The 12,154-nt window shown below is 28.8% G+C and overlaps 1 protein-coding gene across 3 annotated transcripts in view; it reads right to left on the bottom strand.

Moving 5' to 3' along the window:
* LOC18111045 (receptor-like protein 15) overlaps positions 1-12,154 on the bottom strand; it is a 100,543-nt gene that overhangs the window by 63,909 nt on the left and 24,480 nt on the right. The window contains exons 2-6 of one of the 3 annotated variants that reach the window (XM_052449269.1): positions 9,729-9,884; positions 9,467-9,541; positions 8,380-8,535; positions 8,172-8,246; positions 6,669-6,896 (exon numbers count right to left, since the gene is read on the bottom strand). In XM_052449269.1, coding sequence (XP_052305229.1) covers positions 6,669-6,896; positions 8,172-8,246; positions 8,380-8,535; positions 9,467-9,541; positions 9,729-9,884 — 690 coding nt within the window. Of the gene's footprint in view, positions 1-6,460; positions 6,536-6,668; positions 6,897-8,171; positions 8,247-8,379; positions 8,536-9,466; positions 9,542-9,728; positions 9,885-12,154 lie in introns of all 3 variants that reach the window. The other 2 variants (XM_052449271.1, XM_052449276.1) reach the window with 2 other exon arrangements.

The raw sequence follows: 12,154 nt of genomic DNA, 5'->3' as shown, positions 1-12,154 counted from the left end.
ACACTAGAATGTAAATGTATTAGAAAGTTTTAGTAAATGCCTTAGATATTCATTCCAAGGAAACCTATATACCAATTCAATAGTAAAATTTAATTTTATCTCATCATATTAATAGCATATTTTAACACTTAATACATTAATCAACACTACAATTAAGTTTTCAAAACAAATAACACTTGATAGAGAGCCTACTTATATCTATATTAAGCCTAATCTCAAGAAGCACATCACACAAACTCGCAACTATGACTTTTCACATTTTTAAAACTATGAAAATATTTATTGGATATATAACATTTATTTTGTTGATTAATTATAACTCTAGATATAGAGAACCAGTCAACTCTCATGATATCTCACCAACATGACCCTTCATATTTTTTCATAAAAGAAACCATATTGTAATTTTATTAGCTGTAACACTAAGGCAACATAGCACTGTATATATGTTCAAGCAAATACTCAATAAAAAATCAATGCATAATTGTCGTCTTTTCCATGCCTTGAGTCGTGGTATATTATTTTCTCTTTAACGCATCAAAAGTTTAACAAATCTCTAATTCAAAGACAGGTGCAACTGTATAAGTAGTAGAGAAATTAGTCCTGAAAGCATAATCGAAAACAAATGATTTGCTTCATTGCAACTTTACACGGCAGTAAGGTAAGAAAAAAACATAACATTATTTGCAGGATGGCACATAGTCTTTATAACAATTATAAAGACTGGTTTATTGATCAATCACGACTTGAAATGTAAACACTAAACAAAGTATACACTAAGTCAATACCGTTTTAGACACAAGGCTGAAATCGTCTGAACCTGGCTGGCACTGGTAAATTGTCCACAAGAAAGTAATAGCAATTATTGATGCTCTGCCCAATAAAATAAAACCATGCTTGTCGCCATTGCGGGTTTATGTAGAGAACTGCACCTATTGCCAACAGGACCATGATGTATGCCACTGAAAATGTCACATAGAAAGCCTCCATATCAATAACGCCATTTTCTTCTTTTTTATGAGTCTGAGACCTTGGCAGTGGTGATGGCGGTATTGCTCCAGTACAATTTTTGGCGAGTGGTGGTCCACAAAGCAACGGATTTCCCTCATAGCAAGACTTGTTGAATGTTGAGAATTGTGCAACCATCTCTGGCGTTTTGCCAGATAAGTTATTATGGGCTACACTGAAAGCAGATAGGGAGTTTAAGTTGAGAAGCTGGGGAGGAATTTCCCCGTTCAAGTTGTTGTAGGAAAGATCCAGAGTTTCAATTTTCTTCAGGTTTGAAAATGTAGGTGGTATGGGACCTGTTAAACTGTTATGGGATAGATTCAACAACTCAATGTTGTTGAGGTTTCCAAGCTCAAAAGGAATCTCTCCTGTCAAATTATTGCAGGAGAGATCGATACCAGAGATCAAATTGAGGATGATTCCCTTGAATGAATACGATATACTCTTTATTGTAATCTCAACAGATTTATTAACAGAAGGATCTTCCAAGGGCATAGGAGCAGATGCTAGCAGCATAGTAGAAGGACCTGGAGCACTGTCCCATTCCCTATACCACTCGCTTCTAGGTTGTAGGCATGGAAGAATATGACCACACAGATTATTATGAGAAAGATCAATCAAGCGTAATTTCTTTAGTTCGCACAGCTGTCTTGGGATTTCAGCTTCTAGATTATTATAACCTAAAAGAAGAACGCTTAACTCTAACGAAGAACCAATTGACTCGGGAATGCCACCTTTAAAATAATTATGGCTAAGATCTAATCTCTTCAGCGACAGACAACCATCGAGCGCACCAATCAGTGATCCTTCTAGTTTATTTTTTGATAAATAAACTTCTATCATCATCCTTGAAGAACAAAAGTTGGATGGTAGACTTCCAAAAAGATTGTTCTCTGAAAGGTCTAAATATTGAAGAGAAGACATATACCCTATCCATCTCGGTATCTTACCAGATAAATTATTGAGACTGACATCCAATGCTTGCAATGCAGAACAATTAGATAAGCTATTCGGAAGAATCCCGGTTAACTGATTCCCTCTTAATATCAGCTCGGTCAAGTATGTTAAGTTGAAATTTTTCCAGAAAAGCTGGCCTTTCAAATAATTATTTGAAAGCATGAGAACACCTAATGATAAACAATTTTCCACCAACTGCTCGGGTATGTTGCCTGATAAGCCATTGTTGGACAAATCTAAGACTTCCAAGAGGCTCATATTGCTGATCGAAGAGGGAATGCTACCACTGAAATTATTTTTGGATAGGTTCAAAAACACTAACCTCGGGAAACATGCTCCAATTTCGATGGGAATTTGATTTTGGATGTGATTTCTCGAGATATCCAAATGTGACAGCCTCACAAGGGAATGATTTGCCAATTGGAAAGATCCTGAAAGAGAATTGTTGACCAAATAAAGCTTTTCAAGTTTTGTGTTGTTTTGTAACAACCAACTCGGAAATTCTCATGTCATTTTGATGTTTGAGAGATCAACAAATTGAAGGTCATGCTGATAGTACAGGGATTTTGGAAATATCCAGCCGGATCCAATACATGGCAAAGAAAGCCTCTGTAACTGGAACCTTGGAATCAAATTGTGTACCAGCTCTGTTGACTCGTATATCTCATTATGGTCACCATTCAAAAGCTTGAGTTTTGAAAGGTTAAAAAATGGGCCAAGTGAGATTGGTATTTGGAAGTGATTGTCTGACAGATTTAGATCTCGAATGGACGTGAGACTACCAATGGGACTCAAGGATATATTCCCAGTGAAGTGGTTGAAAGAGATATCTAAAGCTTGAAGGTTTGTCAAATTCGAGAAACACGAAGGCAAAGAACCAGTGATATTATTATTGCTGATATCTAGTTTCTGGAGTTGCTTTAACTCACAAAGGCCTGCAAATTATCCATGTTAAAAGAAATTTAGCGTACAATAATTTAATGGAAACAGTAGGATCGTATAGAGGGCGAGCAATATATGATGTTTGGTGCTTAGTAGCAATTTTTAATTTTTTCTTATTAATTTGAAATTGGTTTTAAGAGATTTTTCCCTAAAACTAAAATAAAAAAATAACGAAATTATATATATAATTTTCTTGATGCATTTAGAATGAAATTCTTATTACTTAAAGAGATGCTATTGCATCAATTGATTTTGTAATTTTATTAAGAAAGAAAAAGCATAATTAACAAAATAATAAAGTTTCAAAAATTACATAATCCAAATCCTATATTATCACAAACTTTTAAACAACTTGGAGGACTTATTAATAAAGATTGAACTAGTGTAAGAGATGATTTTCTTCATTATTATTATTTTTATATTTTATCTAAAAATATCTAATATAAATTTTAAACAATTCAAATGGGTTATGTGATAACATAAACTAAATTCAAACTATTTATTTAAAACCTCTTCTCATATTTTTCTCTTTTTTCAACATTGGCATAAATATTTTATTTTTTCTACTTTTTGTCAATACATAGGGCAAAAGAAACCCAATTTACATGTTAAATCTTTTATTTTCATGGTTTAATGGTAAGAAATATCCTCAAACTAGTTTGAACATCGATCAAAATTAAGTTCTCTGCATACGTCCCCACACCCTCACATTGTGCATTCATATAAATTTAATACAAAATATAGGTTTAGGTTTAAATATATTGACTATTAAACAATTCATGCCTTTCCCATTTAATACACTTAGAATTGCATCTTGTGTGTGTGTAGTTATTTGGCCCATATTTCAATGCGAGTTGTATATTTTTAAAAAAGAAAACTAGATATGCAAGCTATTTTGATGTGTTTTTTTTACATAAAAAATTCAAAGTTTATGCAAGTATTTAAATAAATAAATCGATAATTATTCATATAAATAAATGAAAAAAAATCATTAACAATAACTACTTGAAAACTTGAAAAATTGAAAGATAGATGTAGATCAAAATATTTGATCTCGTAAAATAAAACATTTATCCAGTTGTATTTATTGAATTTTTTTATTAAAATCAATAAAAAGATAATAGAAATAAAAACACATGTGAAACTAATTGAATAAAATAAAATAAAATAAAAATAATGCTATTTTTAAAAAATAATATAGAACGGTAAAATTGGAAAAGAAAATGAGCAAGAAAAAAGGATGTTGAACCGCATTAACTTTAAAACTTATGACTTGGGTCATTAGTTTAGAAATACCATAAATGAAAAAATCACGAAACCCGATCCCTGACAAATTAGAAGCTAAAGGATGAAACTGATAAAAAAAAATTCAATTACACAAAAGGATTAAAAATAAAAAAAATATATAATTAAAAAAATAAGGGTGAAAATTAAAATAAAAAATAAATTAGAGAGCAAGCAAAAATTTTCAATTTGGTATTAATTTGAAAAGAAAAATAACTTTTACAAAAGAAAAAAAACAAATGAAAATAATGAGGGTCAAATTGAAAAAAATAAAATAACATAAACCTTGATTGAAATTGAAAACTAATAAAATTTTAACAAGAAAACTAAGGAAAAAATATAAATTAAAGAATAAAGATCGAATTAAAAACAAAAATTGAATGAGTAAATTGAAAACAAAATAAAATTTTATAAAAGAAAATCGAAAGAATAAGAATTATTTTCCATTGATATGAAAAACAAATATATTATCCTTGTTCATATATTTATCTAAAGAAAAAAAATCCATATCCTTATTATTTTAATAATATACTATTAAAGATTCCTAATTCCATGTATTAAATATTCTTTTCTTATAGACATGTTTAGTTCTTCTAATAGCTTGACAAAAATGCTACGAGTCCAAGATTAACTTAATTTATTCCTATCGTTTGAGTAAATTTGAGTTTAAGAAAATAAGTTATTCATATTAATAAAGTAAAAAAATAGAGTAAAAGATTATTATAATTGATAAAGAATTTGTTTTTAGAGAAGGCAAGCATACTATTCTAGAAAAAACATGTAAAAGATGATTATGAGATAATTATGTAATTCCTTGCTTCTCTATAATTAATTAAAGTAGGTGTTTTATGTGAAAGCACAACAAAACTAAATAAATTTTAGAAATACTATTAAAATTACATATCCTTATTATTCTAATAATAAAGTATTAAGAATATTTTAGGAAACAGATGATAGTTGTGGAAGTGTGTTGCTAGTAGTAATTATTAAAAGGGATTTTAATTATTTTCATGTATAATATCGGTTTTGATTATTTAATTCCAATTAACTAGGTAGTTTTAAGACTATATTCTAAAATTACAAACAAAAAATAAAATAAAATCATCTTATCACTTGAAAAAAAAAACTAGTAATATATATATAAGGAATATATGTAGGCATGTAACCTTTCGTGTCTATTGATACGTTCATCTGACTATAAAGATATAGATGTCTGAGAGATGAAAATCCTTTGAAGAATGATAAGGTGCTATCGTTGATTCTATTATAGCCTAAATCAAGACTCTTCAACTTGTTAAGCCTCGATGGTCCTTCATAACCTGCATGATATTTATAGCAAGCGGTTAGTGATTAATTTTTAAAAAATTAATTACATTTCAAATCCTAAATATTCATTTTTGTCTTCAAAAAATTAAATTAAGAAACAAGTCTTTGATTTGAAAACCAACTACATGATTATCAATCATTTCAAAATTGTTAATTATTTGAAGTGTAGTTGTAAATTGAAAAAAAAAACAAGTATCAAGCTAAATAATTATTCATCTCATAACTTAGAGCCTGTTTGAGAGTGTGTATCGTAAAGATTGCATTTATAAATGTTTTTTTATTTGGAAACATATTAAAATATTTTTTTATTTTTAAAATTTTATTTTTAAAGCAAAACAATTCAAAAAATAACAAAATAACAGTTCAATAATAACAACAAACAAGCCCGGAATCTAAAGTAGTATTGTGATGTAGCTTGATTTAAATAAAGGTACATAGAGGTTTGGTATAATTAATATATTATTCACACTTTGGCACAACTATTTAATTAATTAATAAAATAGAGAATGTGCTTTTATGGTGGATCACCTTACAAAGTATTATTTATTTAAATAGTTTTTATTTTATTTTAATATTCGATATGTAAAAATTCAAATTCATGATTTTTTTTATCTAGCAGAGAGAGATATGTTTTCCTAGGTCACGTAGACAAAAAACAATAATCATGATTGGTCTTTTTTATGCAAGGAACATGACCTACCTATCCCTTCCTCTCTCGTCTTATTTTTTTGGAATTAAAATATAATAAAAATAAAATTTAAACCGAAATAAGCACTAAAGAAACCAAATATACTTAATCTGAAACTTGAAATATTAAACTTAAGATGGATATTGGGCACTAAGGTTAAATCTAAGGTACTTGAAGTGAAAAAGATAGACAGAAAAAAAAAGAGTAAAAAAGAGAAATAAAAGAGTTATCAAACGGCCCTTAATTAATTGATACCTGTTAAGGCTACAAAATTTTGGATATTATTTCCTGACAGTGATAGCTCCTCCAAGTTGCTCAATGAATCAAATTCTGAGTTAAGAAAAGAATACAAAAGAGTTAATATAAAATTTTTAGGCCTTTTCTTCTCAAATTGAAACTTATATGTAACATTTAGACTCTTTTTCAATTAGTTATGATGATGTGTTTGTGTGGGTCTAAGTACCTTTCATGTTTATTGATCCTTGCAGTTGGTTGTCACTAAGATTTAGATGTTTGAGAGATGAAAGCCCTTTGAGGGATGATAGGATGCTATTGTTGAAGTGATTGTATCTTAAATCAAGACTCTCCAATTTGTTAAGCCCTTCGAGGGATGATAGGATGCTATTGTTGAAGTTATTGAAGCTTAAATCAAGACTCTGCAATTTGTTAAGCCTTGATGGTCCTTCAGAGCCTGCATGATATTTATAGCAAGCGGTTAGTGATTAATTTCAAAATCAATTGCATTTCAAATCCTAAATATTCATTTTTGTCTTCAAAGAATTTAATTAAGAGACAAATCTTTGATTTGAAAACCAACTACATGATTATCACTCACGTCAAAATCGTTAATTATTTGAAATATTGAGAAAAAAATTATAGGTTAATCCAATGGTTTGGTATCAAACTAAATTTAACAATTATGATTCATCACCTAATTAGAGCCTGTTTGAAAATGTAGTAGAAATTATATTTTAAAGAGTGTTTATTGTTTGGAAATGTATTAAAATATATATATTTTTTTTATATTAGCACATTAAAACAATAAAAAAATAAAAAACAATAGAGAAACGACGGTTCAACCACAACACCAAATAAGCTCGTAATGCCTGTTCGGCATTGAGATTTAATATGTTTTTCATCAAAATTTGATTATTGGTTTCTGCTTCAAATTAATTTTTTATATTATTTTGATGTGCTGATGTAAAAAATAAATTTAAAAAAAATTACAAAAATTATTTTTTTTATACATTTCAAAATAAAAAAATAATATTTACTGTACTTTCAGACTTCTAGTTGGTTAATTTATCAAACCACTTGGAGTTAATATTTTTTTATTTTTAAAACAAAAAAATTCAAAAAATAACGAAATAACAGTTCAACAATAACAACAAACTAGCCCGGAATCTAAAGTAGTATTGTGATGTACCTTGATTTAAATAAAGTTACATAGAGGTTTGGTATAATTAATATATTATTCACACTTTGGCACAACTATTTAATTAATTAATAAAATAGAGAATGTGCTTTTATGGTGGATCACCTTACAAAGTATTATTTATTTAAATAATGTTTTTTTTATTTTTTTAATATTTGATATGTTAAAAATTGAAATTCATGATTTTTTTTTATCTAGCACAGAGAGATATGTTTTCCTAGGTCACGTAGACAAAAAAAAAACAATAATCATGATTGGTCTTTTTTATGGTAGGAACATGACCTACCTATCCATTCCTCTCTCGTCTTATTATTTTGGGATTAAAATATAATAAAAATAAAATTTAAACCGAAATAAGCACTAAAAAGACCAAATATACTTAATCTGAAACTTGAAATATTAAACTTAAGATGGATATTGGGCACTAAGGTTAAATCTAAGGTACTTGAAGTGAAAAAGATAGACAGAAAAAAAAAAAGAGTAAAAAAGAGAAATAAAAAAGTTATCAAACGGCCTTCAATTAATTGATACCTGTTAAGGCTACAACATTTTGGATCTTATTTCCAGCCAACCATAGCACCTCCAAGTTGCTCAATGAATCAAATTCTGAGATAAGAAAAGAATATAAAAGAGTTAATATAAAATTTTTAGGCCTTTTATTCTCAAATTGAAACTTATATGTAACATTTCGACTTGTTTTCAATTAGTTATGATGATGTGTTTGTGCGGGTCTAAGTACCTTTCATGTTTATTGATCCTTGCACTTGGTTGCCACCAAGATTTAGATGTTTGAGAGATGAAAGCCCTTTGAGGGATGATAGGATGCTATTGTTGAGGTAATTTGAGCTTAAATCAAGAACCTCCAATTTGTTAAGTCTTGATGGTCCTTCAGAGCCTGCATGATATTAATTTATAACATGCAATTAGTGATTAATTTCAAAATCAATTGCATTTCAAATCCTAAATATTCATTTTTGTCTTCAAAGAATTTAATTAAGAGACGAATCTTTGATTTGAAAACCAACTACATAATTATCACTCACGTCAAAATCGTTAATTATTTGAAATATTGAGAAAAAAATTATAGGTTAATCCAATGGTTTGGTATTAAACTAAATTTAACAATTATGATTCATCACCTAATTAGAGCATATTTAAAAGTGTAGTAGAAATTATATTTTAAAGAATGTTTGTTGTTTAGAAATGTATTAAAATAATTTTTTTTTAATTGTTTTTTGATATTAAAACATTAAAAAAAAAAAAAACAATAGAGAAACGGCGGTTCAACCGCAACACCAAATAAGCTCGTAGTGCCTGTTTGGCATTGAGATTTAATATGTTTTTCATCAAAATTTGATTATTGGTTTTTGCATTAAATTAATTTTTTATATTATTTTTAAATTGTTTTGATGTGTTGATGTAAAAAATAAATTTAAAAAAATAAAAAATATATATTTTTATACATTTCAAAATAAAAAATAACATTTATTGTACTTTCACAATCCCATTTAGTTAATTTATCAAACCATTCGGAGTTAATATATTTATAGGATAACAACAAGCAGATGACAGGAGAGCCCTTTTACAAGACTATGCACCCAAAGTCACCGGAGGTTAATTGTGAATGGTAGAATGAACTGGTTGAGAATCAAGTCGGTACTGAGTAAAGGTTCCAATGACACCTCCCAGCTTTGGATTCCCACTAATTTAAATATATGATTGAGACCAAGTGCGTTCCGTAATTTAAAAATCAAAGACAAACACACAAAAAAAAAGTAAAAAAGAGAAATCAAAAAGTTATCAAACGACCCTTAATTAATTGATACCTGTTAAGGTTACAAAATCTTGGATCTCATTTTTAGCCAGCGATAGCTCCTCCAAGTTGCTCAATGAATCAAATTCTGAGTTAAGAAAATAATACAAAAGAGAAGAGTTAATATAAAACTCTTAGGCCTGTTATTCTCAAATTGAAACTTATAGGGATCAATTCATAACTTCATATCAAAGAATAAATAGAACATGTGAGTGTCTAACATTTCGAGTCTTTTTCAATTGATTGTGATGATGTGTTTGTGTGGGTCTAGGTACCTTTCGTGTCTATTGATCCTTGCAACTGGTTGAAATCAAGATTTAGATATTTGAGAGATGAAAGCCCTTTCATGGATGATAGGATGCTATTATTGAAGTAATTGTCAGACAAAAGAAGAACCTCCAATTTGGCAAGTCTTGATAGTCTTTCGAAACCTGCATGCCAAAAAGAGCAATTCGCAAGTATGCCAATAACGAGGGATGTCTTTCGAAATCAATTTGGCAAGATTTCTAGTTAGTTGTCAGGGTATAAAGCCAAAAAAATTATTAGATTAATTTAGAGAATAAGTCAGTTTATATATGTTTATTTTCGTGCTAAAATTACGAAAGATAAAGTCTTTAATGAAGAGGCAAACCTTCATTCGCAACACAGCCAGCTATGCCATTTCCACTCAAGTCAAGAACATTGAGTTCTTGGAAGGGAAGAAATATAGATGCGTTTAGGTACAAATCTTCCATTGACCTATCTCTTGTGAAGTAAAGATTGATTTCGATGACTCGTCTTGTAGTGGAATTGCTGCAGGTAACTCTTTTCCAACTGCAACAGAGGGCATCTTTTCCCCAAGAGAATAGCGGGGATGCAATGTCATTTGGGTGGTCACCAAAGGAAGTTTTGATTTGCAATAGAGCAATTCGTTCTTCCTCCAAACACCCTTGGGATAGAAGCATAGCATTAATCATCACCATCACCGCCACTGCTGGCAGAGAGAACCTGTTTAATCCCATTTGTACCCCTCTGTTTCTGCTTGAAATTAATGTATCAAATACTTGTTAGGAGCCAAAGGCTCTTTATAGGGGAGAGCACCATGCATTGCCGTCGCTTGTTCATTGAACGGCGGGCCCATCTTTGATCAAGTGGATCTCTTATGGAAGGTGACGTAAGGTTCCTCAGTCCTTCAATTTCCATGAAGTTTCAATTTTTGTTTTTTGTTTTTTGTTTTAGAACAATGTAAAATTATTACTCTTCAATAAAACTCGTTTAATCTTAAGACTTGCAGGAAAACCATCAATATGTTGCACCTGATTTGTAATTTAATTAAAGAGAATTATGATTGTTTTTAATTTGATTAGAAAGAAAGAGAACTAGTTTTAGCCGTGTGAGCTTGTGTTCGATAACTTATTTGAAAATTAATAAGGAAAAAAATGAATGATTATGTTCGTGATTTGTCGTCCAATAAAATCTATACCTTCGCTGGTTGAGCGAAAAGCTATATTTATTGGGTGACCCAACTTCGGAAGGTTGTTGATGGTTTATTTTTTTTATTTTAAATTAATTTTTTAATATTTTTAAATTATTTTAATGCGCTAATCTTAAAAATAATTTTTAAAAAATAAAAAAATATTTTTTTAATATATTTTTAAATAAAAAATACTTTTAAAAAACAATTATAATCCTGTTCTCAAACGAATTGTTCAACGCATGAAAGAGGAGATTTAAACATTGACTTCGAGTCCACTGAGAAAATGAACAACGTTGTCGTTCTCATGGATGATAGTGCTTATTTTTTACAATAAGAGAGGAATTTTTTAATTTCCATGTTCATTATTGCTGTCTGCACCTGTTAGCCGGGGTGCTCGGGTATTGCAATATCACATGATTTTCCACGTACTGCAGACTCTTCTTTCTTTGGCTTTATTGCCGAAACCTGATAGCGACAGCAAGTAGACATCAAGAACAGTGACAGCAAGAGGTTCATTAATTCAATTGTAACACGCGTTAAAAACACTTTTTTTAACACGATAAAAAAAATATAATATAAATTTAGATGTTAAACTTAAATTGTAAAATTATAAATAATTTTTTAACTAATTATATATTTATAATTCTATTTAAGAAACTAAATTACATTAAAATCTAATAAAATAAATCAATAATATTTTAATCAATAAATAATCTAAAAAAAATAAAAAAATAGATAATATGAATCAATAAATTAATGACATGGAGAAATAAAAAGTCTTTCAACAAAACTTTTCAATATAAAAGAATCACTAAATAATAGAAAGTATTTAATAACAACATCAATTTAATAATTAACCAACATCAATTTGGTTTAATGATCTGGTTGTTTCTATCTGGTTGTTTCTATCACAACAAGTTCTAATAGACTCATTTGGGTTTGCAAGCTAATGAGTCTAAACTAATAATTAACCAACATCAATTTAATAAAAAAATAAACTCCTAAATAATGTTTAATGATCTACCAAAAATTCAAATTAAAAATAATTATTTAAAATTAAATAAATAAATAGAATAGAATAATAAAAAAAGTTTTCATGTTAAAATTTCTTCATGTTGCTCGAATCTCCAATTTTCATATATTATTGGCATATTTGAGTCATAATTTCAAACATATCATTTTCTCTTGTCAGGATGAATTACTGGGCTTACGATATATGGTTGGAAAGCTTCAGATGTCTAGTTT

Source organism: Populus trichocarpa, chromosome 18 (assembly GCF_000002775.5).
Source record: "Populus trichocarpa isolate Nisqually-1 chromosome 18, P.trichocarpa_v4.1, whole genome shotgun sequence".
Classification (NCBI taxonomy): domain Eukaryota; kingdom Viridiplantae; phylum Streptophyta; class Magnoliopsida; order Malpighiales; family Salicaceae; genus Populus; species Populus trichocarpa.
This window is presented reverse-complemented; position numbering and strand designations above follow the sequence as displayed.